Genomic DNA, 22,845 nt, shown 5'->3' on the forward strand with positions numbered 1-22,845 from the left:
CGATCAAATGAGATAATAGATGTGAGGGCCCCAGGAAATGAGGAACTTATTCAATTTGGATCCAACCAGCATGCGGCGAGGTCTCCTGAGGTCAAAGGCACCACACCAAGCCGTTGGGGGCTACAGATGTGAGGCGGTGACTGCTTCTGTGGGGATCATGGTACCCAGGGGAAGGAAACTCATGAAGACTAATTGGAGAGGAGGAAATTCCCGGCACGCGGAAAGAAACGATGTCTGTTCACTTCTAAACAGAAGCAGCTTGGTGTCACGTGTGCGACCAGATCCTGGTCTGAGTCCTGGCGCTGCCACTTGCCGTCTTAACTCCGGGCACATTTTGTTAACCTTTTTGTCTATTTCCTCATTATACCTCATAAGGTCGTGAAGTCGTGTGAGATGCCTGCAGCCGGTAGGAATGCGGTGCTCCCCTCTGTGCTCTCCACTCCTCCAAAAAGGCAGGGAAACTGAGCGGGGAGGGGTGCCCCAGGTAGAGGGGGAGGTTGCTCGCCCAGAGCAGCAGAGGCCTCACTTGAAATTAGCGACATTGTTTACACACTACTCACAAAGTGCTAAATGCCTTTTACGTGTTTGTTTTCAGAAGCAATTTAAACACAGACTCCTGGAATTTTGGTTATGCCATTCGTTCATGCAGCCAGCCACGTCTTCCTGGGGAAAAAGAGGTAGGCTTGGGTTGAACTGTCACAATCCGAATGAGTGGAGAGGAAAGCCACGAATGGGGGTGGAGGGGAGCTTTCGGAGCTGTGGGAGGAAGATTGCAATGGGTTCCAGCAGGTGGAGGCTCAGCCTGGAGCCTTGTAAGACCTGGGGACCACTAAGATGCTCTCTCTGACGACAGGACTCCTGGCAACCCACCACACGCAGGCTGTAGGAGGATGGACCAGGCCTCCAGGGGTGATAGCTTCTTCACCTGCTAAGGAGCAGGGGCCCTTAGCAGAAGGTGGGGCTGCGGAGTAAGGGACAGGGCCCACCTGTAAGGCTGAAGGAGGAGGCAGAGGGGGCATGTTTTTTATACTCAGAAGTTTCTTGAAGAGGAGGAAGGGGTTGCTATCCTACCTAGGTGTACAGAGAGAAACACACACCAAGGATGGAGGTGGTTTATTAGTCATTATAATTAAAAAACTATATATGTGTGTATATATATATATATATATATATATATACATGCAGAACTGAAGGATCAGCAGATATAAACCCAAGTAGTAACAGCTCTTACGTCTAGGTGGTAGCATTAATGTTTACACTTCTTCTTACACTGAGTGTGTATCCTGTTTACAATAGGGTAAAAACGATAAACTCTCTTCATTTGGAAATCAAGTCACCACCATCATCTGCATCATCGCCAGGACTGTGGCATGGGGTTGGGGCTCTTACTCCAGGCTGGGGGGATGGGGCTGAAGACGCCTTCCTCTCAAAGCCAGGAAGAGCCAAGCTGGGACTCCCTCATGCCCCCATCCCATGCCCACCCCTCCTCAACTGCACAGCGGGCATCACTGTGCAGAGCCCTGTGTTAGATGGGGGGTGGGCAACAAGGCCCCCAAAAGCCACCTTCCTGCATGGAGGGTGTTATAAACCAGGGGGGAATGATGGCAGCACCCTTTAAAATAGCAACAAGTTAAAACTCACAAATGAATAAGTACACGCTGAGAAGCTGAGTGTAACAAGAGATTAATAAAGAGGGTGAGCAGCAGAATGAACGTCTGGGGGAGGACTGTTAGTAAAGGAAGAGGGCGTTGGCATTAATTGCTCCGAGCCGAGGAAGGCAGGTCAGGGCTCCTGGTTTAGGCGGCTCCAGGGACCAACAGGGGCCGGCGGTCAGGACACCTTGGCGGAGCAGCTCCCAGCTGACAGCGCTCTCCCAACCCTCAACAGTTCCTTCTGGCTCCTCTGGTTGCCAGGGGAGTGGAGACTGGAGGGGGGCTCTGCAGACCAGTTAGATGAGGGGACGCAGGGAGGAAGGAGAAAAGTGAGGCTGTATCCCACCGTTCCCTTCCCCCACCCCATCCCCCATTTCTCTCACCAGGGTCCCTGAGATGCTCGGAAGTACCCCATGCCCTCCTCTCGCCTGTCCCCGCCTACATTTTTTTTTTTGGCGGCTTGCGAGGTCTTACTTCCCTGACCAGGGATGGAACCTGGGCCACCGCAGTGAACGCGCCGAGTCTTAACCACTGGACCGCCAGGGAACTCCCTCCCCTCCTACTTCTTGTCCCCATCTGCCACTCTGACCCAGAGCATCCCTGCCCCCAAATACCAGTCACCTGGGATTGCCAGGGGCCCAGCTGACCTCTTCAAGGTGCTGCTGGGGAGGCGGGCGATGCGACTGTGGCCGCGGGAACTGCGGGAGGGAAGGAAGGAAGAAGGGAGGAAGGTCACGGCCAAGCCTCTGGACTATGGGGGGGGGCGGTGGGGGTGGGAGGGTAAGAGCTAGACACGGAGCCTTGGGAGTGGGGGGAGGCTGAGCAACAGTAGGAAGCACTTGGCCAAGGCCAGACCTGAGGGTGGGAGAGGCAGCAGAGGGGAGGGGAGCTGAGTGCGGTTTGGGAGGGAAGTAGAGGTGAGGGGGGTGGGTAGTCCACTCCCTGGATTACCCAGTGAACACTGAATGTCCCCCTCGTGGAGAGAGGGTCTGTGGCCTTTACCAAAGGAGGGAGACATCTCTAATATAATCCTGTAATAGCAAGAGCCCAGGGAACCTCAGACAACCAGACGCTGGTCCTGCCAGAGGACCAGCTGTAGTTGGCCCAGGCGCCTGCTGCCCTGGTGACAGCTCCTTCTTCTCCTCTGCCCACACCTCCCCAGCCTCACCTCACAACGCGCCTCTTCTTGCGAGCTGAGGTCCCAGGGAAGGAAGTTGCCGGCTTGGGGCCCTTCACGGTGAACAGGGGCCTGGGTCCGCTGGGGAGGGAGGAGGATGAAGGTGGCACATCAGGAGGGAGCCAGAGAAGAGTGCCAGCACCTCCCGCTCCGGCGCCCGGCGCGCGGGGCAGGGAGGTTAGACAAGGTGACCTCTGCGGTCTCTTCCTCCTAAGAGGTGGACTCCCCTCCCTGCCTCACTCGGTCTGGGCTGACAGCTGAGCGACAGGCCTGCTCTGGGAGAACATCCAGGTGTCAGTTTCTGGCGCGTCCGGGGAACTGGAGTTCAGACAGTTTCACCCTTCCACCTGCCTGGCTCTGAGCTTGTTACTGAGAGGGGGTTTGGGCTGTGGGAGAGGTGGGGGGAGCAGTGGGCAGCCTGCCACCCTCGGCCTCCCGAGTCCAGGTCAGTCTGCTGCTTGTTCGCGGCCTTGGACCGTCCTGAGCTGGTCGCTGCTCCCCCCTCCCTGCCACGCGGGCAGAAGCCGAGGGTGAGAGCATCTTCCCACTGAAAAATGCTGAAGAAAGTTTTCTCAGGATCCCCTTCCCAGTTCCAGATGCTGGGCTGGAGGGTAAAGTCTGGGGTGGAAGTGGTAGAAACAGGTATTTCTCAGTGGGATACAGAACTCAGACCAGGCCCAGGTTATGCCAAGGAACAGGGTGGGCCGGGCACCCCGTGTTAGTTCCTCCTCCCCGCTGACCCTCCCCATAGGGGGCGCCTGTGAGCTGCTCAGGGGCATGTGACAAACCAGCACAGAGCTGGCGGCTTTGAAGTATAGATGGACAAGGCAGGGCCTGGAGAGGAGCGACGCCCCCAAAGAGACGGCGTGTTCTGCTCTCCTGGGCCTGGATGCTGGTCAGACCAAAGGGAAAGAGATGCACTGTCCCAATTCCAAGAGCGTGCTGTCTTCCGTTCCCCTGGGCAGCACCTCTGTCCCTTGCTGAGCCCTGACCCCCTGCTGGGAGGCCAGAAGGGAGACCCACCTGGGGATGAAGGGCTGAGCCAGCCTGTTCAGCTCCCGGGGGACACTGTCCCAGCCAATGCACTTGTGGAAGCCCAGCTTTGAGGGGGTCTCCTCAGAGAGATCAAAGGTGGCGTTGAGGTCCCGTGCAGGCAGGGCCAGAGGGGTAGAGCAGTTCTGCAGAGCGGAAGGGCCCAGGGGCACCCGGCTTTTGATGACTGTGGCTGGGCAGAAGTTGGGGGAATGGCGGGGGGAGGAGGCCCGTCCCCCCGTGGGGGTGATGGGCCCACACGGAAGCCGAGCCTCAGGCGGGGTCCCCCTCCTCGGGCAGGGCAGGAGGGACTGGCGCCGGCGCTTGGTCCCGGGCTTCGGGTCTGGGGGGCTGTCTGGCTCCAAGGGGCTCGGTCTCCTCCTTTTCTTCTCTGTGGGCCGCTGGGATGCCTGAGCTGAGGTGCGGTCAGGCCCGGGTGGGACGCCGAGAGCGTGTATGAGGCCATTCAGTTGCTTTGCCATGGTCCGGGTCACAGGGCCGGAGTATCCTGGAGTCTCTGGGCAGAGAGGAGGGTGCTGAGGGGAGATCAGGGATTGGCCAGAAGGAAGAATGTGTAGAATTGGGGAAGAGAGACACCGGACAGGCAGGAGCCCCTGACTCCTCGGGTCTGCGTGACCCCTGGGGCCTCTCTGTGCAGAAGTCCATGATCCTAGGGGTCCAGTCTCTGACCGAACTATAACCCTGCACCTGGGGCCCCAGCCACCCCTTGGCACCAGAAGACAGAGGCCGAGCAGGGCTGAGACTCACTTGACTCTGAACGTAGCTCCTGAGCCAGAGGTGGCCCCCTGGCCGGGTCAGGCTCCGCGGTGGCCTCTGCTCCAGGCTCAGTGTTTTCCTCTTGTACCAGCTGCTGCAGCATCTCGAATTCTGCGATCATGTCAGGGGTCAGGAGGTTGGCTGCTTGGAGCAGGGAATACTGGCGCTGGGCCAGGCACAACACCCTCAGAGCCAACCTGGAACAGAGAGAAGGGGATCCCCACTCCACCTCAGACCTGCCTGGAGGACCCAGCCCCAGGGCTCCAGGTGTGGTGAGCAGCACACGTGCACTGGCCCTCCCGGACTGCCTGGCTGGCCTCATCACCCTTCCAGCCGTGCTGAAGACCAGGGCTGGCGGAGATGACCCCGGTAATGGTGGGCGGCTTCACTCACTAAACATGTCCCCTGACAAAGACAGTACTTGGGAAGTAGGGAAAGGGCACTAAGTGGCCTTGGACTCGGAAGGTCTGAGTTTCCTCTGAGCTCTGCCACCTACAAGTGCTGTGATCTTAAGTCCATTTCCCAGAGGGGCAATGGGAGGTAGCAGAGAAGAGCCAGGCTCAAGTCAGACTAACAGCTCAAAACCCGGCTCCAACACATCCCAGCTGCGTGACCTCGGATCACCTCCTATCCTCAGTGTCCGCATCCCTAAAATGAGGTCAACACACGCAGCCACCTCACAGGGTTGCTGGGGAGATGAAATAGGCAGATTGCGGAATCCTAGTTGCCTGACCAGGGATTGAACCCGGGCCCTCAGTAATGAAAGCACAGAGTCCCAACCACTGGATCGCCAGGGAATTCCCCAAATGGGTTATCTTAGAGATAAAGTGTTTAAAGAGTACTTGGCACATACCCAGCACTATAAGGTTAGTTAACTGTTGTTTTCTCTAATAGTAATAATAATAATGCCATCTACCTTGTTAGGTTAATGAGATTAAATAAGATAGGCCATGTTGATCTTGGCTCCGAGGAGACCCTCAAAAATGCATTCAGTCTGCTCTTTCTATTCAGTGATTGGGATGCTGAAAGAACATGTGTGTATTAACACATACTTCACATGCACTGAGGGGCTATTTAAAGAAAATTACGAAGGACTCCCCTTGTGGCGCAGTGGTTAAGAATCTGCCTGCCAATGCAGGGGACACGGGTTCGAGCCCTGGTCTGGGAAGATCCCACATGCCGCAGAGCAACTAAGCCCATGCGCCACAACTACTGAGCCTGTGCTCTAGAGCCCGCGAGCCACAACTATTGAGTCCGCGTGCCACAACTACTGAAGCCCGCGCGCCTAGAGCCCGTGCTCCGCAACAAGAGAAGCCACCGCAATGAGAAGCCTGCGCACCGCAATGAAGAGTAGCCCTCGGGCTTCCCTGGTGGCGCAGTGGTTAAGAGTCCACCTGCCGATGCAGGGGACACGGGTTCGTGACCCAGTCCGGGAAGATCCCACATGCCACAGAGCGGCTAGGCCCGTGAGCCATGGCCGTTGAGCCTGCGCGTCTGGAGCCTGTGCTCCGCAACGGGAGAGGCCACAGCAGTGAGAGGCCCGCGTACCGCAAAAAAAAAAAAAAAAAAAAAAGAGTAGCCCCCGCCCGCCGCAACTAGAGAAAGCCCGCGCGCAGCAACGAAGACCCAATGCAGCCAAAAATAAATAAATAAATTTATTTTTTAAAATATATATGTAAAAAATAAAATAAAGGAAATGACGAGGGTAATGTGATTATTGATGTTGTAAATTTAGATTCTAAGAAAGCAAATTTTCCTTCTGTGAGGCACACCCACGATAAAAGGATAAACAGTTATCTCGGTGGGGATTTTTCATGGCCAGTCATTTATCCCTGGGTAGCATTTACCTGCCTGGACATCTCTGAGCCCCCTCCTCTGTCCTCAGTGTGTGCTCAGGGAACCCAAACTCATTTTATAAAGCAGCCTCAAGGCCTTTTTGAAAGAAGGCAGGATATAAATTAAAAAGGACACAGCAGAAACTCATTCTATATCTGCCTGAGCCACACATTATATGAAAATTAGAGAGAGAAAAGTGGGAGTCTGGGGAAAAAGCCACTGGCCTGGATGTCAGATGACCCAGGTCTGGCCCCGTCCCTCTTGCCGTGTAGCCCCCGTCAGCCTATATCATGGGTTTTCAATTCAGGTTTCAAGAAACCCATCAGAGAACATTTTTAATAGAACAGCTCTCCTTTATCCATTCTACATATTAGACCTCAGCATAAGATTTCATTTGAAGACAGGGCTTTGCCGCTAAAAAAAAATTCTGAAAAACCACTGAACTGGAAAATCTAAGATCTACTCAGTGCCCTGGTGGTCTAAGATTCTCAACTCTAAGGCCAAAGCAAAATTATTTTCGATGATCTGGTTGTTAGGTTGTTTTCAAGCATGGAGAAGATCTAGAATGTTCTGCAGCCCCGATACTTGGGGTCTTCCATCACAGTTTATTAGTATCTATTATTAACTTTAAGAAGTAAGGAAAACGAGGACCATGATGCCCAAATCGCATCCAAGGTTGAAGCAACTTGTCAGAAACCACAAGATCAGAGGCAAAGCAGAAATGAGAACCCTGGTGTCCTAGCAACGCGGGACTCCAGGCAGAGAGACCCTGAGTCATCAGTGGGAGTCCATGGTTGTTCCCTGGGGGCCAAGGGGACATCCCGCCAGTGCATCCCTGCCACTCCAGGGCCCCAGGGAGTCGGCAGCGGGAGACAGATAATGAGCCGCTGATTATTCAGGCTGCAGCATTTTTTGCTGAGTCGGGAACAGGCACTCCCCAACAAGAAATAAAATTAAACAGGCCCTTCTGTCCGGAAGCTTTAAATACACTGCTTAGCGTGAAGCGTGCTGGGGAGGGAGGTGTAGGGTTGGCAGCAGCAAAGCTAAGTGGCAGGGGATTTATGTTCTGGGGGCCAAGGAAGAAAATACTAGCTGCACCTCTCTATTAAGCACGGAAAGAATGGTCCAAAAGCCATTTCTCTTTGGGTTTGTATTTACTTCAGAGGAGAGGAGCAGCAGTCAATCTGTTGATGAAGACACACGACAAACACCTGACTCAGGAAAGCTGTCCCTTGCTCAGCTGCTGGCAGCTGTCTCCTTGCTGAGCACAGGCAGCTTGGCCTTCAGACTGGAGAGCAAAGCACTAGCCCAGGCAGCCCTGCCCTAGCTCGGTGTTTGCCAGCTGTCTGGATGGAATTCGGTGCTTTGCTTCCCTCCTGTTGGGCTGCCAGCTACACGGAGTAATAAATAGAGAGGATGCTACATAAACAGAGTAGGTGATAATATCAAATTGTTGACAGCAGGTAAGGGACAATATTGATGAGAAAAGACTTGCCTCTTTAACTAGAGCAGAAACAGAGCTTTTGTGATGTACTTAGCGCCAACTCCCACCCCAGGAGGCCTGGAACCCATCGCCTCCCGCCTTGGAGCAAGAAGATACCTACTGCTTAGAACGGTCGCTGCCCAGGTTCTGTGGTGGGGGGTGGTCCACGACTGGCTTGGGCTGCCGGGTCAGGTCAGGGGAGCCGGGCGATGGGTGTCTGAGGTTCTGTGCTGGCACCTGGATTGGAACCCAGAGAGGAAGGGAGTCACAGGTCGAGGGCCCAGGACGGCCTCCCTCGCTTTACGTGAGCAGCTCCTACAACCGTCCCTCCTCCAAGAGTGGGAATGACAGCTCCTGGAACGACCAGGTCCTGGTAGCGGCATTTTCTCTCCCGGTCCCCGTGCTCCTTCCCTGCTCCCCTTCTGTTAACACTCAGCCTCCCCATTTCCAGACACACAGGATCTGACAGTCTAGCTCTTCCTGCGCAGGATCTGAAAGCCTCCTAATGACTGAGGTGTAAGACATCCAGGTAGAGAAGCTGGGACTGAAGGGACCCTGTGAGTTGGGGGTGGGGCATTTCTTTCAATATTCCACCAGCTCCAAGTCTTACCTCCTCAGCCGGACCTTCGTCCTTGTCCTCTGGGAGCTGCTCCCTTTCTGAAGAGTTCCCTTCCACGATCTTCTCCACCTGGGCCTCTGTCCCCAGGCTCTCCTCTTGAACGACTGCCGACCCTGGGCGTAGCTCTGGGGTGCAGGGCTGGCTGGGGAGGCGGGATGGCGAGGGGCAGCTGGGAAGGCTAAGGAGGAAAGGAGAGGTTTGAAAGGCGGGAAGCGGGGGCAGGTGGGAAAATCAGGGAGGCGGCAGGGTCTCTGTGGCTCCAGGTCCATAAGGGGTGGATGCTTGGGTAATAAGAGGGCAGTAGCTGAGCGTGGGAGAAGGAGTCAGGGATTTTCTGGTTTAGGAAACAATGACACCCGCCCCTTAAATGCACCTTCTTTTGAAGAGTAGATGCTTATATAGGCTGGGGTGTGATTTACTCCTTTGACATAGACCATTCTAGGTGACAGTCAGTGTGCCGGGCAGTGAGTAGGAACCCCTAACCCCAGATGCCAGAACAGAAGCGAGGAGTCCTAGCCCTGCAGAAGCTGGAGAAAGGATGGGGGCAGGTAGGGGTGGCAGAACTCACGGTTGATGTGGAGGGTCCGCTTTGGGGGGCTGCGAGGAGTCCTGCTGCGGGGCCTGGGCTCCTGCCTCGTACACTCGGAGCTTCTCCCTCAGGGCGGCCACCTGGAATGAAGCAGCCCAGCCCCTCAGAGCGCCGGGTGAGCACAGGAGGCAGGGGGCAGGCAGAGCGCCCTGGCCGCGCGCCGGCGGTCCCGTCCTGCCCCCGAGCCGGGCGCCCTGCCTCCCGGCCAAGCTCCCGGGGCGGCTCCTCACCTCAGCCTGGAGCTGCTGGCAGATGCTGGCGTACTGGCTGATGTGACAGTCCAGGCTGATCACGTTGCTCTTCAGCTGAGATGGGGGCACAGGGGAGGGATCTGTTTGTTCATTCAAAGCAGCTTTGGGCAACCACTTCCGGCGGCCAGACGCCGCGCTAGGCACACCTCACTCACATTCCCGAGACGCACCCTCACGACTGAGGGAACAGGGAGGCCAGTGGCTCTCCTAGCACAGCAAGAGGAGAGCTTGCCTTTGAACCCGAGACCCCAGCTCCCTGACCGATATGCTCTCTGCAGGCCAGGGGCTCTGCCGCAGCGGCTCCTGGAGCACCGGGGCTCCCTGGAGGAGGCGGGGGAAACCGGGCAACTCTGCTTCTATCTGTGTTATATGTTGTTTTGCCAAAAATATGGGCCTGCTGCTAAAAACAAGGCTGACAAAGATCACTGGCTGATACTCGGCCACTCCCTTCCGTTGCCTCCCTCTTGAGAAGATTCTGCCTCAATCGTCCCAGTGCTGTGATATTTTAAGGACGAGGACCCCTTTAAGCACTTCTTCCCTCGGCCTTGCGGGAACGCTTGCTCCAGGTACCAGAGGAGGCCAGTGGGTCCTGTCCCCTCCTCCTCCCAGCCTGGGGGCTCCCCCGACACCCCTACACCCCCACTCCAGGGTGGTGGCCCTCCCAGTGGGCACGCACCGAGAGTTTGATCTCCTTGGCCCGGTCGGCATACTTGAGGGTGTTGTAAGTGTCCTCGTAGGCCAGGCTGGAGGGGCTGATGGCAGCGATCATCACCGTGCGGCAGTTGCCCCCGATGGAGTCCTTGAGCAGGCGGGTCAGCTTGCTGTCCCGGTAGGGCACGTGAGACTTGCGGCCCTGGGGACAGTGGGTGGGCGTGGAGCGAGTGTCTGGACTACACAGACCCAGGCTAAACTCGGTAGGCTTTGCTTTTTGTTTGTTTGTTTGTTTTGTTGACCCCGCTGCTGGGCTTACAGGACCTTAGTTCTCTGACCAGGGATTGAACCCGGGCCGCTGGAGTGAAAGCACCGAGTCCTAACCACTGGACCACCAGGAAAGTTAGACTTGATAGGTTTCGGCCCAGGGCTGGAGGGAGGAGCCTTGGCTTGGGCACTGGGTCGCTGTCCCGGGGAGGAGCCTGGCCCCGTGCAGCTTTACCTTTGCGTCGGCCAGGGCGTTGAGGACGTTGATGAGGGCCAGCAGGGAGCGGTTGATGTTGGCTCCCTCCCGCAGCCGCTCCCCCTTGGCGTGGGTGCTGGACGCCCGCTCCGAGCCAGCCAGGTCAATCAGGCTCATCTTGGCCACCCGAAGGGCCTGGGTCAGACCTGGGATCCGGTCCTGCTGCTTCACGAAGATCTGGGGGCAGATGGCAGGGGTGAGGGGCCACTGGGCACCAGGAGCTCCAGCTTCAGGCCCTGGCCTATGACCCCTCCTCACCTGGAAGATGGCATGGGAGCGGGAGGACGTAGCGTTGACGTCAGTGGGGTGCTGCGTGCGGTTACGGTTCCCCCTGGTCAGCATCCCCAGCAGCTGCTCAGCTGAGGTCGGCTACAGATGAGATGTGCAGGAAGGGGGTTGTGGTCTCCCCAGTGGGGACTTTTCCCCCAACAGAAGGGCTGCTCTTCAGGACCCATGTTACCCCCTTGCTATCACCACCACTGCCCCAACAGGATCCAGGACATCCCCAAACTACCCGGGAAGGGGATCCCGGAGGACCAGTGGGGCTGCTCGTCCCACCTGAGCCCAGCCCCTTACCTGGTGGAAGGAAAGCCCTTGCACCACCACCCCCTTGTCGGGGTCCTCACGGATGGCAAGGGGCCCCTTGGGCTCCAGGAGGTCGTGGATCTGCTCATTGTACACCTGAGGAGAAAGGAAGCCAGGGAGAGACCCGAGGGAGAGGCTGGTCGGGAAGCCTCTCCCCTAGGCGCTGGGGAGAGCTGAGTTGCTGGGTCAGGGAAGCATGATGAGACAGGCCGTGGTGAGTGGCACTCTGCTGGATGATGTCACATGATGAGTAGGACAGGCGGGCTCAGTTCACACGCAGTCTCTCTTGGAGCTGCGTCCACCCTCTGGGCCCCCGTCTGCCCACTCCCTACCACCCTCTCCCCCCTCCTGCTTACTCCACCCCACTCCCTCTTTAGGTGGTTGTGAGAATGAGAGATGGGGCCGCCCAGTCCTGGGGTGCAAACAGCCCTACCTCCTGGTAGCTGATGAGCACCTCGAGTCTCTTCTCCTCCCGGCAGGCCTCGAGCCTTCTGTACAGTTCCATGGTGGTCAGGTACATGATGCCAGGGTCCCCCTCTCTTCCCAGCATGGTGTGTGTCTTCCCGGCCCCGGTGGCCCCATAGGCAAACACTACAGAAGACAGAGTAGGGAGTAGGGTGGCGGCAGGGCCAGACCCACCTTCTCCAGGGGCTCCCCCAGTGCATTTCCATCCGGTCAGCCCTTCCCTTCTCCCCGAGCCCCTTTCCTTCCTTCTACATGCGCGGTTCCACTGCTCCCTCCCACCCACCCACATCCCCTACGTTCACAGCTGTTGAGTTCTCCGTGTCCATTCCTGGTGCCCCCGTAGGCTTGTGGATTTGAGGGCAAAGGGGTCTCCACTATGAGTGGGAGCTTATCCCTTCCTCAGGGAAGCCTTCTCCAGCCTGGGTAGCTTCCTCTGTGGAAGGCCCACAATTCTTTCCCTCATATCACTTATCTTGGTTTTTAACCACACACTTGTGGATGTGATTCTGTGATGTGTTTTCTCCCAGTTCTAGACTGTAAGCCTCACGAATACAGGAACGCTGTCTGCCTGATCTGCTATTGTATCCCGTGGCCCAGTGGAGTGGTCCCCACACAGGAGAAGAATGAATGGGGGGCCCACAGAGAACGCACGGCCAGAGCCCTCCTCAACCAGTGCCCAGCAGAGGGGGAGACAGGCTCACCTGAGCAGTTGTAGCCCTGGAGGAAGCTGTCCAGGATGCTGTGGGTGGTGTGATGGAACACGTCCTGTTGGGTGGCCGCCTCACCAAAGACCCGGTCAAAGACAAACGTCAGGTCTTTGCCCTTCTTCTTGGGGCCATCATGGACGCTGCCCCATTTCAAGCCAAGGAAGCCCCCATCAGGCTCCTCAGGGTCAAACACCAGCACCCGCTCATCCACCACCTGAACCACAGGCCGCCGCTGACTCTCCAACTCCCTCGGGGTGGGGGGCCGCACCCGCACCACGACCCGCACCACGCTGCTTTCCACCGCCATCACCATGGCAACACCTGGGCAGAGACATGATGGAGATGAGGACAAATCTGACCCAGGCCTGACCAGGTGCCCTCAGCCTAGCACTCAGGGGCCTTCTCCCACCTCCTCCTCAACAGCTCAGCTCCATGTTATACCTCAAGAGAACATTGATGCCAGCACCAATTATTGACAAATATCTTTCTCATCTGAAAGACCGTCTTTGTCATATCCAATGACTGTATATTTTTCAGAGGCCTATTCTGGGCTTTCTATTATGTTCCACTAATCTGTCCATTCCTGTGTCAGCACCACACTGTTTCCACTCCATTCCTTTACAGTTGCTTCTTATCTAGCAAGGCAAGACACCCCTCCCAACCCCAGCTTTCTTTCTCATGATTCTCTTGGCTATTTTCAGTCATTTATTCTATTCGACTTTAAGAACATTTTATCAATTCCATCCCCATCCCAGAACCCCCCCCCAAAAAAAACTCTATTGGGATTACAATCGGAATTATATTAAATTTACATATTTATTTTATATGAAATGTTTTCATACAAGAATATGGCTATTACCTTTCTATTTGTTCGTGTATTTTTTATATCTTCAGGTAGTTTCTATCTATAATTGTCCTTTTAATACATTTCTTAAGTACTTTATTGCTCTTATGAATGGAATACCTTCCCTATTTCCAGGTGCTAATATGGAGAAACATGATTGATTAAAAAAAAATTATTTATTTGGTTGCGTTGGGTCTTAGTTGTGGCAGGCGGGCTCCTTACTTGGCTCCTTAGTTGTGGTATGCAAACTCTTAGTTACGGCACCCATGTGGGATCTAGTTCCCGGACCAGGGATCAAATCCGGGCCCCCTGCATTGGGAACGTGGAGTCTTAACCACTGCGCCACCAGGGAAGTCCTGAAACATGATTGATTTTTATATATTTGCCTTATACCCACCATCCTCAAACTCTCTTATTATTATTATTATTATTTGGCTGTGCCACGAGGCTTGTGGGATCTTAGTTCCCTGACCAGGGATTGAACATGGGCCCTCAGCAGTGAAAGTGTGTAGTCCTAACCACTGGACCACCAAGGAATGCCCTCAAACTCTCTTATTGACTTTAAGTGCTTCTTATTAGAGCTCATTGAGTTTTCTGAGTATACAATTATGTATCAGAAAATAATATTTTTAACTTTTTCTTCTCCATACTTACACTAGATATTTCATATGTTGTCTACTGTATTCCCTAGAACTTCCAAAACAATGTTGAATGATAATAGGCATTCCTGTATTGTTTTTTTTTAATAAATTTATTTATTTTTGGCTGTGTTGGGTCTTTGTTGCTGCGCATGGGCTTTCTCTAGTTGTAGAGAGCGTGGGGCTACCCTTTGCTGTGGTGCGTGGGCTTCTCACTGTCGTGGCTTCTCTTGTTGTGGAGCACGGGCTCTAGGCACGTGGGCTCAGTAGTTGTGGCTCACGGGCTTAGTTGCTCCGCGGCATGTGGGATCTTCCAGGGCCAGGGCTCGAACCTGTCTCCCCTGCATTGGCAGGTGGATTCTTAACCACTGGGCCACCAGGGAAGTCCCCCCCCCACTAATTTAAATGCCACATTTAACATAACTAAATTCTCATATAAACATGAACTTGTTTTGTGACTCTCCATTCTGATCTACTGAAATGTCTATTCCTTTTCCCGTAACTCGTAATTATTGTGGTTCTATAATATATCACCTTATTGTTCTTTTTCTTGGCTATTCTTGGGCATCTTGTCTTGTGCATGATTTTAGAATCAGCTTATGAAGCTGATTCTATGAAAAATCCTGCTAAGACTTTAATTGGGATTATTTTGAATTTATAGATTAATATGAGAATTGGCATCTTTACAGTATGAAGTCTTCCCATCTAGGAATATCGTATCTCTTTTCATTATTCACAACTTTATAATCTTCGGTAAAATTTTATTGTTTTCCTCACATGAGTTTTGTACACTTCTTCATAGGTTTATTACTAGTTACTGTATAGTCTTTGTTATATTGTAAATAAGCTCTTTTTTTTTTTTTTTGCTGTACGCAGGCCTCCTACTGTTGTGGCCTCTCCCGTTGCGGAGCACAGGCTCTGGACGCGCAGGCTCAGCGGCCATGGCTCATGGCCCCAGCCGCTCCGTGGCATGTGGGATCTTCCCAGACCGGGGCACGAACCCGTGTCCCCTGCATCGGCAGGCGGACTCTCAACCACTGCGCCACCAGGGAAGCCCAATAATCTCTTTTTAAAATTACATTTTCTAATTCATTTTGACAGAACAAAGGAAAGCTACTGATTTCTGTATGCAGATCTTGTATCTGGCCACATTGTTGAACACCCTTATTAGTTCTAATAGATTGTCATTGATTCTCTTAGGTTTTTCAATTAAATGATGATATAGTTTGCAAATAATAAGTTACTTTCTATTTTTAGCTCTTCTTTATTTAGTTCCCCACCCTCCACTACCCATTAGGAATGGGTGCTAAATTTTATCAAATGCTTTTTTGGCACTCGCTGAGATGATCACACGGTGTTTCTCCTTTAGTCTGTTAATGTAGAGGGTGACATGGTTAGATTTCCTAATATTGCCCTGGTAGTAATTCCAAAAGCTTATTTACCTATTCTCTCTTGAATTCCCCTCAGACCTCTCTCCCCTTTCATTTCACCTTCAAGCCAGCCTACCAAAGGTAGAGATGGAATTTCTGCAATGCAGGAGTCACAGATATCCTGGAAAATTTCAGCCCAAGTCTAGGGATATGTTAACAGGGGTAAGAAACAGGGGGCTGTTCCTGGGGGATAGGAATAGATGAATGCTTTCCTAGGAAAGAGGAGGTCCCACTGATGGGTCACAATTACCAGGGTCATTCAGCAAAGAAGCACGGGATTTCTACCTAAAACTCCAGCAAACAACTCATTTTTTCCTTGGGGAATGAGGCAGAATTGAGTTGACTTCAAACTCCTGTCCTTCACCCCCAAACTTCTTAATTTCTTCCCCACACAAAACAAAGGAGAGATGTCAACCAATAATCATCTTTTTACTTGTGTGTAATTAATTCTATTCCTGTCCCAGTAATCAGCTCATCATAATAATAAACATAACAGGTAAGTGTCCACTCTGTCAGGGACTGTTCTAGGCGCCTTACACGTTTCACCTCCTTTCAACCCCATCACGACCCCACGTGATAGCTACTATTATTATACTCATTTTTCAATGAGAAAATTGAGACAGAGAGGGTTAAGCAACTTGCCCGAGATCCCAGTGGTAGTAAGTGATGAATCCTGCTTCCAACCCGGGCAGTCTGCCCATAGAGCCTGCTATACTGCCTTGGAATGACGTTACATATTACACCCTCATGATCACATTGTTGTAATAGTCCCTTATGTTTGTATAATAATTATAATCCCTTTTATGTAACTAGCATTATGTATGCTGCAAACGCTTTCAGATAAATGGACTAGACCTAATTTTCAACACTCAGAATTCCTGTCTCCCATCCTCGCATTCCCACCCCCAGGGAACCCCACTCTTTTTTTTTTGGCTGTGCCTCGCAGCTTGCAGGATCCTAGCTCCCTGACCAGGGATCGAACCCCTCGGCCCTCGACAGTGAAAGCATGGAGTCCTAACCACTGGACCGCCAGGGAATTCCCAGGAACCCCACTCTTGTGACCAGGAAAGTGAAGGCAGTGGGTGCCTGGTCCCACCATCTGAGTCTACACTGTATTAGCTGAGTTGGAGCTACAGAGCAGCCTAACATTCAAAGCAGGAAGTTAAAAAGGGCACTGGCAGCGGAGTGCGCCTAACCTTTACAGTTCTCTCCTCTCCGCCTCCTGAGGACCAGTGAGGCCGACTGTTTGCCTAATGAGATGTTTTCCTTCTTCCCGAGACAGTGCTGAGGGTGTGGGGTGGGAGGTGGGAAGCGGGTAGGGTGACACTTGGCATGGCCGCAGTTAGGACACCTGGGTCCTGGTCTCTGCTTTGCCTCTGACTGGTGGGGAGGTCTTTCCACCAGCCACACCACGATGATGTCACATCATCTCCCTTCGAGAGCCAGAGAGAACAGCTACCGATCTGCTCCTGCCCCAGGGGGGATGGGAGATTAATGAGAAAACGTTTGTCAAGTTTGCTTTGATCCTCGGTTGGAAAGAGCTTTTCAGCCCAAAGTACAAGGGACATGATTCTTTAATAAGATCTTCAGGGTTCTGAGCCAGCCACAGTCACGTCCTGTTTCTAACCTGGGGCAGCTCATTAAAACCCAGAGGCTAGTTCGCTGTGGAGCTGAGGCTGGGAAGCCAAGATTCAGTTGTTTTCAGGGTAGCCTCCTCTGCCCATCCTCATAGGGACAGAGAGAACAAGCCCGGGGTCCTCAAAAGCCCCTGGAGAAGAATTTTTGAGGACTTGAGGGGGGTCTGCCTGCAGACATTGGGAGCTCGGAAGGCAGGGAAAGTGCTTAGCCCTTGGGTGTTGTACTTTTATATAGCGGTTACTGTGGTCCCCTTCATTACTCCTTCACAACAATCGTACACTGTGTTTCTTGTCCTTAAGCTCCAAGAGAGCAGGACCCTCTTCTGATATAGTCTATGCACCCCAGATGCCTAGGAGCCAGATCCAGCATGCAGTAGATGCTGTATAATATCTGTCCTGTGAATGAAGAGGCCAGAGAAAAGCAGTCTGAAGCCAAAAGCCTAAAAATGACTACAATTATAGCTAACATTTATTGAGCACTTACTATGTGTCAGGCACTATGCTAAGTGCTTTACAAGTGTTTCGTTTATCTTTCACAGCAGTCTCATTCTGCAGTTATTGATACATTTGTTACATCCCTACTCTGCAAAGGAAACTGAGGCTCAGGAAGGAAATTGCCTCATGGATGGTAAGCAGCAAGGCCAGACCTTGACTTTGTTCTGTCATCAGAGGCGCTACTCTTCATCCTAGCCTGCTCTGCCTTCTACCTGGGCTTTTGCAGCTCTTAATCCCCCTCACCTTAGTACCCACAGAAAAACGTCCAAAGATGGCTGTTTCTTTCTATGGGTGGTAGCAAAGAGGAAGGAGCTGTGTCCTTTTGTTTTATAGATAGACAGTCATACGGCTGTAACTAATGATAGTTTTGTTTATTCCTTTCTAATCAATTTTATTTATTTTTCTTGTCTTACAGCTCTGGCTGGGACCTCAGGTACAATATTGAAAGCAGCAATAGTGAGCAATCTTGTCTCTTTCCTGCTTTCATTTTGCTCTTTGTTGGTTTAAGGAAATTTACCTCTCTTTCTAGTTTACCATTGAAAAAAATCATAAATGGTTATTGAATGCTATTTCTGTACCTAATGGGATACGTTTTCTCCTTTAATCTGTAAATGTGTAAATTGTATTAATAGATCTTCTATTGTTAAACTATTCTCACATTCCTGGGATAAACCCAATTTAGTCATAATGCATTTTTTAAAAATACAACACTGGCTTCTGATTGCTAGCATTTTATCTAAGAGTTTTACAACTACATTTATAAAAGAGATTGGCTTGAAATTTTCTTTGCCTCATTTTTGGTATCACAAAATAGACTGGGGACTTCCCTGGCGGTCCAGTGGTTAAGACTCTGAGCTTCCACTGCAGGAGACACAGGTTCGATCCGTGGTCAGGGAACTAAGATCCTGCATGCTGCGCGGCACCCCACCTCCCCCCCAAAAATAGACTGTAAATGTTTTCTTCCTTTCTTTCTTTTTTTGGAAGAGTTTCTAGAAGATTAGAATCATTTCAATTGCCTGTATATTTTTGGTGGGTTTTTTTGATGTGTGTGAAGGTAGATTTTAAACTAATCAAATTTCTTCAGTAGTCCTAGGTTTGTTCAAAATTTCCATAGCTTCTTTTTTTTTAATTAATTAATTTTATTTTATTTATTTTTGGCTGTGTTGGGTCTTCATTGCTGCTTGTGGGCTTTCTCTAGTTGTGGTGACTGGGGGCTACTCTTTGTGGCGATGCGTGGGCTTCTCATTGCAGTGGCTTCTCCTGTTGTGGAGCACGGGCTCTAGGCACGAGGGCTTCAGTAGTTGTGGCACAAGGGCTTAGTTGCTCCGTGGCATGTGGGACCTTCCCGGACCAGGGATCGAACCCGTGTCCCCTGCATTGGCAGGCGGATGCTTTAACCACTGCACCACCAGGGAAGTCCCTTCCATAGCTTCTTGAGTCAGTTTAGGTAAGTTGTTTTTCCTAGAAAATTGCCCAAAAGCATCATCAAAAAGAGTTTCCATTGAAGTCTTTCTCTCTCTTTTAATCTTTCAGTAACCAAAGTTACGTCCCTATTTTCATTCCTAAGGTCATTTTTCCATGTTTCTTTTCTTTTTCTCTTAATCAATATTACCAGAGGTCTGGCTTTTTTATTAGTCTTTTCAAAGATACAGCTTTTGGCTAAGTTAATCATCTCTATTATATAGAAAAATCCTATTTCATTAATTTTTGCTCTCAACTTCTTTTATTTTCTACACTTTAATTCTGTTGTTCTGTTCTATCTTATTAAAATTGAATATTTGCCTCATTTTCAGATTGAAAAAATACATGTTCTAATGTAAGTCTTTAAGACTATAAATTTCCCTCTAAGTATTCTCTAACTGCATTCCCCACATTTTATAAATAGCATTATTTAAAAATATAAATATATTTATTATATATATTATATATTATATAATAATATATAATATATATATAATATATAATATATATAATATATATATAATATAATATATAATAATATATATTATAATATATATATTATATATTATATATATATATTATTATATATATATTATATATATATTATATATATATTATATATATATATAATATATATATATAATATATATTATATATATTATATATATATAATATATATATATAATATAATATATATAATAATATATAATAAATATATTATTTAAAAATATAAATAGCATTCCCCACATTTATAAATAGCATTATTTCATGCTAATTACATTTTAATTAGAATAATGATATCCTATTTGACTGAGTTATTTAAATGTTTTTTTAAAAAAAATATCCAAATGTGGGTTTGTTTCTTTTTCTTTTATATTTTAAATTTAATTGCTTGTGGAAATAGAATACGGTTTGTACAATACTCTGATAACTGTTTAGATTTGCTCTGTAGCCAGATAGAGATAATTTTTATTAAGACCTCTAAAAATATGCTACTGGCATACTTTTTTTCAAAAAAAAAAGGTATAAAATGGAGCTGGGTTGGTTAACATAAAACCAACAAATTGAGACACTTTAAAATCTCTCTCTGATGGTGGGGGAATTCAATCATGAAATAGGCAGAGAAGGACTGGATACTTTGGTAGTTGTTTGAAGCATGGACTGTGTGACCGGAGAGGAAAAAGAATAGTGATAAGACGGGTGAAAGCAGTGTAACATCCACGAGAAGCTCATACAGAAAAATTTTGTGGATGTTCTCCTCTTAGCTAGGCTTAACTTCTCTGTTTCTTAACCTGTAAAATGTAAATATTAGTATCTATTCCATTGGGTTGTTGTGAGGATTAAATGAGTTAACTCAAACCTGGTAAGTGCTCAATAAATGTTAGCCATCATTATTAGAATTGATATGACATACTAGCATTTCGCCCCCTACCAGAAGAACCACCATCTGCAGTAAAATCGCCTATTTTCCTTGACACAGACCAGGCTTATCTTTCCCGTGTCACTTCAGTACCTTAAAGGGTCAAAGCTAAGAGGAAAGGCATCCTAGGAACAGTAGCAGAAGGCCTGGTTTTCCGTCATGCAGATCTTCTTTCATTCTTTCCTTTATTCAATCAAATATTTACTGGGTGCCCCAGTAACTAAGTTACCGCCCCTGGCACAGCTCTGCAATCAGTTCTACACAGATGTGCAGCGAGGGTCTTAGCTACTCCTTACAGATGTGCAGAGTCCCACGTCTCTAGTTCTAGTGCGCGGGAGGACCCAGTTCTTCCTTACGTATGAGCAGGGGTACCTTTCTCAGAGCGGATGTACAGAGGGCTGGGCCCGGATGCAGACATGAGGGCCCAGTCTAGGTCCTGTACAAATGAGCAGAGGGTCCCGATCTCCCGTGCAGGTATAGAAGGAAGGGCCTTGTCCCCGCACCTCCCCCCACCCTGTTCGGAAGGGGCCGCCCGGGACCTGATCGGTCTTCACGCTGCACCTCCATGTCCCGCACAAAAGAGGCCGGGCTCCGGCTTCCGCCGCCGTCAGCAGCTGGGTCCGCCGGTCCAGACTTGAGCGCAGGAGCCCGCGGGGCCGCCTCCGTCGTGGGTCAGCGCTTACCCTTCGTCGGTTCCCCGCCGCTGGTGTCGCCCCTCGCTGCCGGGTCCCGCCGCAGCAGACAGGAAACCCTGACCACCGGAGAGCGCCGCCCCTCCGGCACCCGACCGGCGCCAACCTCCGGCCCGCGCGGCGTGTTCAAATTAGCCGGGTCGGCTCATCGGCGCTTGCCATTGGTCACAGTCCGGATGGCTGATTGGCTGTTTCCTAAGTAACAGTGTACTGCTCCGAGGTGGCGGGAGTTGTCAACAGTGCGCTTGCGCACTTCCCCTTCCTGCTGGCTGGAGGTTTGAAGCAGTGTCTCTGAGGCTGGAGCCGCCAGACCGACCGGCAGAAACCAGTATGGGGTTGGGGTACGGAGGGGGAAGGGGAGGGTTACGGCCCGTCTCAGTTGTCCCTGGGACTGAGTTCATCACCAAATGCAGCAACCAGACATCAAACACGTTTTCAAACCTGATTTTTCTGTGGGCTAAGTCGGCATCCACTTACCCAAGAAGGGAGTTTCAGCGGCTCTCCAGGGTTTCTTCTCTTCCGCGACCATCCGAAGAATGAACTTCAAGCTTTGATGTGGAGAAACCGGCGGAGGCAGAGAGTGGCACCTGCTTGGCTTTGACAGTGCCAGGAGTATCATGGACGGATTGTTGAATAAGAGGGGCGGCCCCTTAGGGCACCGCTGGGCCGCGGTGTCTCTATCCTCCACAGTGGTCTGCTGCTTGGATTCTGGTGGGCCACCCTCATGCTCATCCCCAGCACTGGGGGCTGTGGAGGTGGAAGAGAGAGCCTTGCCCTGGAATCGGAAAGTCTGATTGCAATCACTAGTGCCTGTATCACTAATTAGTGCTGAGACTGTGGAAGTCACTTCTCCTCTCTGGGTGTCAGTTTCCTCATCTATAAAGTGGGGCAAATATCCTGCCCTTCCTAAGAGCATGGTTGGAAAACCCTCTTAACTTCCAGCATATGTAAGCTTTCTATGAGTCTGATTAGGATGAAACAGCAATGGCTGCCCGGAGTCAGTTGCTCACCACTTTCTAATGATCTGTCCCCACACTGGGACCATGAACAGGTCTGAGGCATGCAAGAAAGCAGGAGGCAAAGTTCCCTGGCTGGCCTGCCATCAAGATAAGAGTGTCACTATTTAATCCCTGGTTGATTTGGCCCAAACTCCATTCACCTACCTGGACCTCTACCGCCCTCTATTCAGTGAGCTAGCACTGCTGGTTTGGTGAGAATAAAATGAAACAACCATGCAAAAATGCTGTTATTGTAAAGCTACCAGAAAACCAGGGTATTCTTGCCATCTCCACTAGCCAGGAGAAATAAGCTGTTAAAGAATGGCTTCCAGGGCTTCCCTGGTGACGCAGTGGTTAAGAGTCCGCCTGCCGATGCAGGGGACACGGGTTCGTGCCCCAGTCCGGGAAGATCCCACATGCTGCGGAGCGGCTGGGCCCGTGAGCCATGGCTGCTGAGCCTGCGCGTCCGGAGCCTGTGCTCCGCAACGGGAGAGGCCACAACAGTGAGAGGCCCGCGTACCGCAAAAAAGAAAAAAAAAAAAGAAAAAAAAAAGAGAATGGCTTCCAGGTTAGGGATCTCCTCCCCCCTCACAGGGATGTGCATTATAACAGAGGTTTGGAGTGTGGTTGGAAGCTTGGGGTGCCCAGGAGACGAGGGGAATAGGAGCCTCTTGTGCCCTGTAAGCCAAGTCTTGCCCTGGTCCTATTCTGACTCTGACAATTACCTGGAGAAGGTGAGGTGAGTCACGGTGAGGCCAGGAGCAGAGGCTGGCCCTGCTATGGGCAGTGGAAAGGGGACATTTACTTGCTTGATCATTTGGGGCAAGTCACTTAGCCTCTCAGAGCCTCAATTTCTGCAGTTGTATAAAAAAAGAGGATAAAA

The 22,845-nt window shown here is 51.0% G+C and overlaps 1 protein-coding gene across 5 annotated transcripts; it reads right to left on the reverse strand.

The window, feature by feature from the left end:
• Positions 1-309: 309 nt before the first annotated feature.
• On the reverse strand, positions 310-21,065 carry KIF18B (kinesin family member 18B). Of its 5 annotated transcripts, none has more exons than XM_060133406.1 (16): positions 20,956-21,065; positions 12,342-12,668; positions 11,609-11,766; positions 11,167-11,271; positions 10,849-10,959; positions 10,570-10,767; positions 10,093-10,269; positions 9,396-9,470; positions 9,145-9,245; positions 8,566-8,754; positions 8,079-8,204; positions 4,630-4,835; positions 3,853-4,378; positions 2,821-2,910; positions 2,274-2,350; positions 310-663 (listed from the first exon to the last, which is right to left on the reverse strand). In XM_060133406.1, the coding sequence occupies exons 2-16, from the start codon at positions 12,658-12,660 to the stop codon at positions 629-631; spliced, it is 2,493 nt and encodes an 830-aa protein (XP_059989389.1). In that variant the 5' UTR covers positions 12,661-12,668; positions 20,956-21,065; the 3' UTR covers positions 310-628. The 5 variants fall into 5 exon arrangements, with proteins under 5 accessions (XP_059989389.1, XP_059989386.1, XP_059989388.1 ...); XM_060133403.1 differs by lacking the exon at positions 310-663 and adding an exon at positions 1,187-1,937 and having other exon boundaries at positions 2,300-2,350; XM_060133405.1 differs by lacking the exon at positions 310-663 and adding an exon at positions 1,187-1,937.
• Between the last annotated feature and the right edge of the window lie 1,780 nt (positions 21,066-22,845).

This window comes from Lagenorhynchus albirostris, chromosome 20, assembly GCF_949774975.1.
Source record: "Lagenorhynchus albirostris chromosome 20, mLagAlb1.1, whole genome shotgun sequence".
NCBI lineage: Eukaryota > Metazoa > Chordata > Mammalia > Artiodactyla > Delphinidae > Lagenorhynchus > Lagenorhynchus albirostris.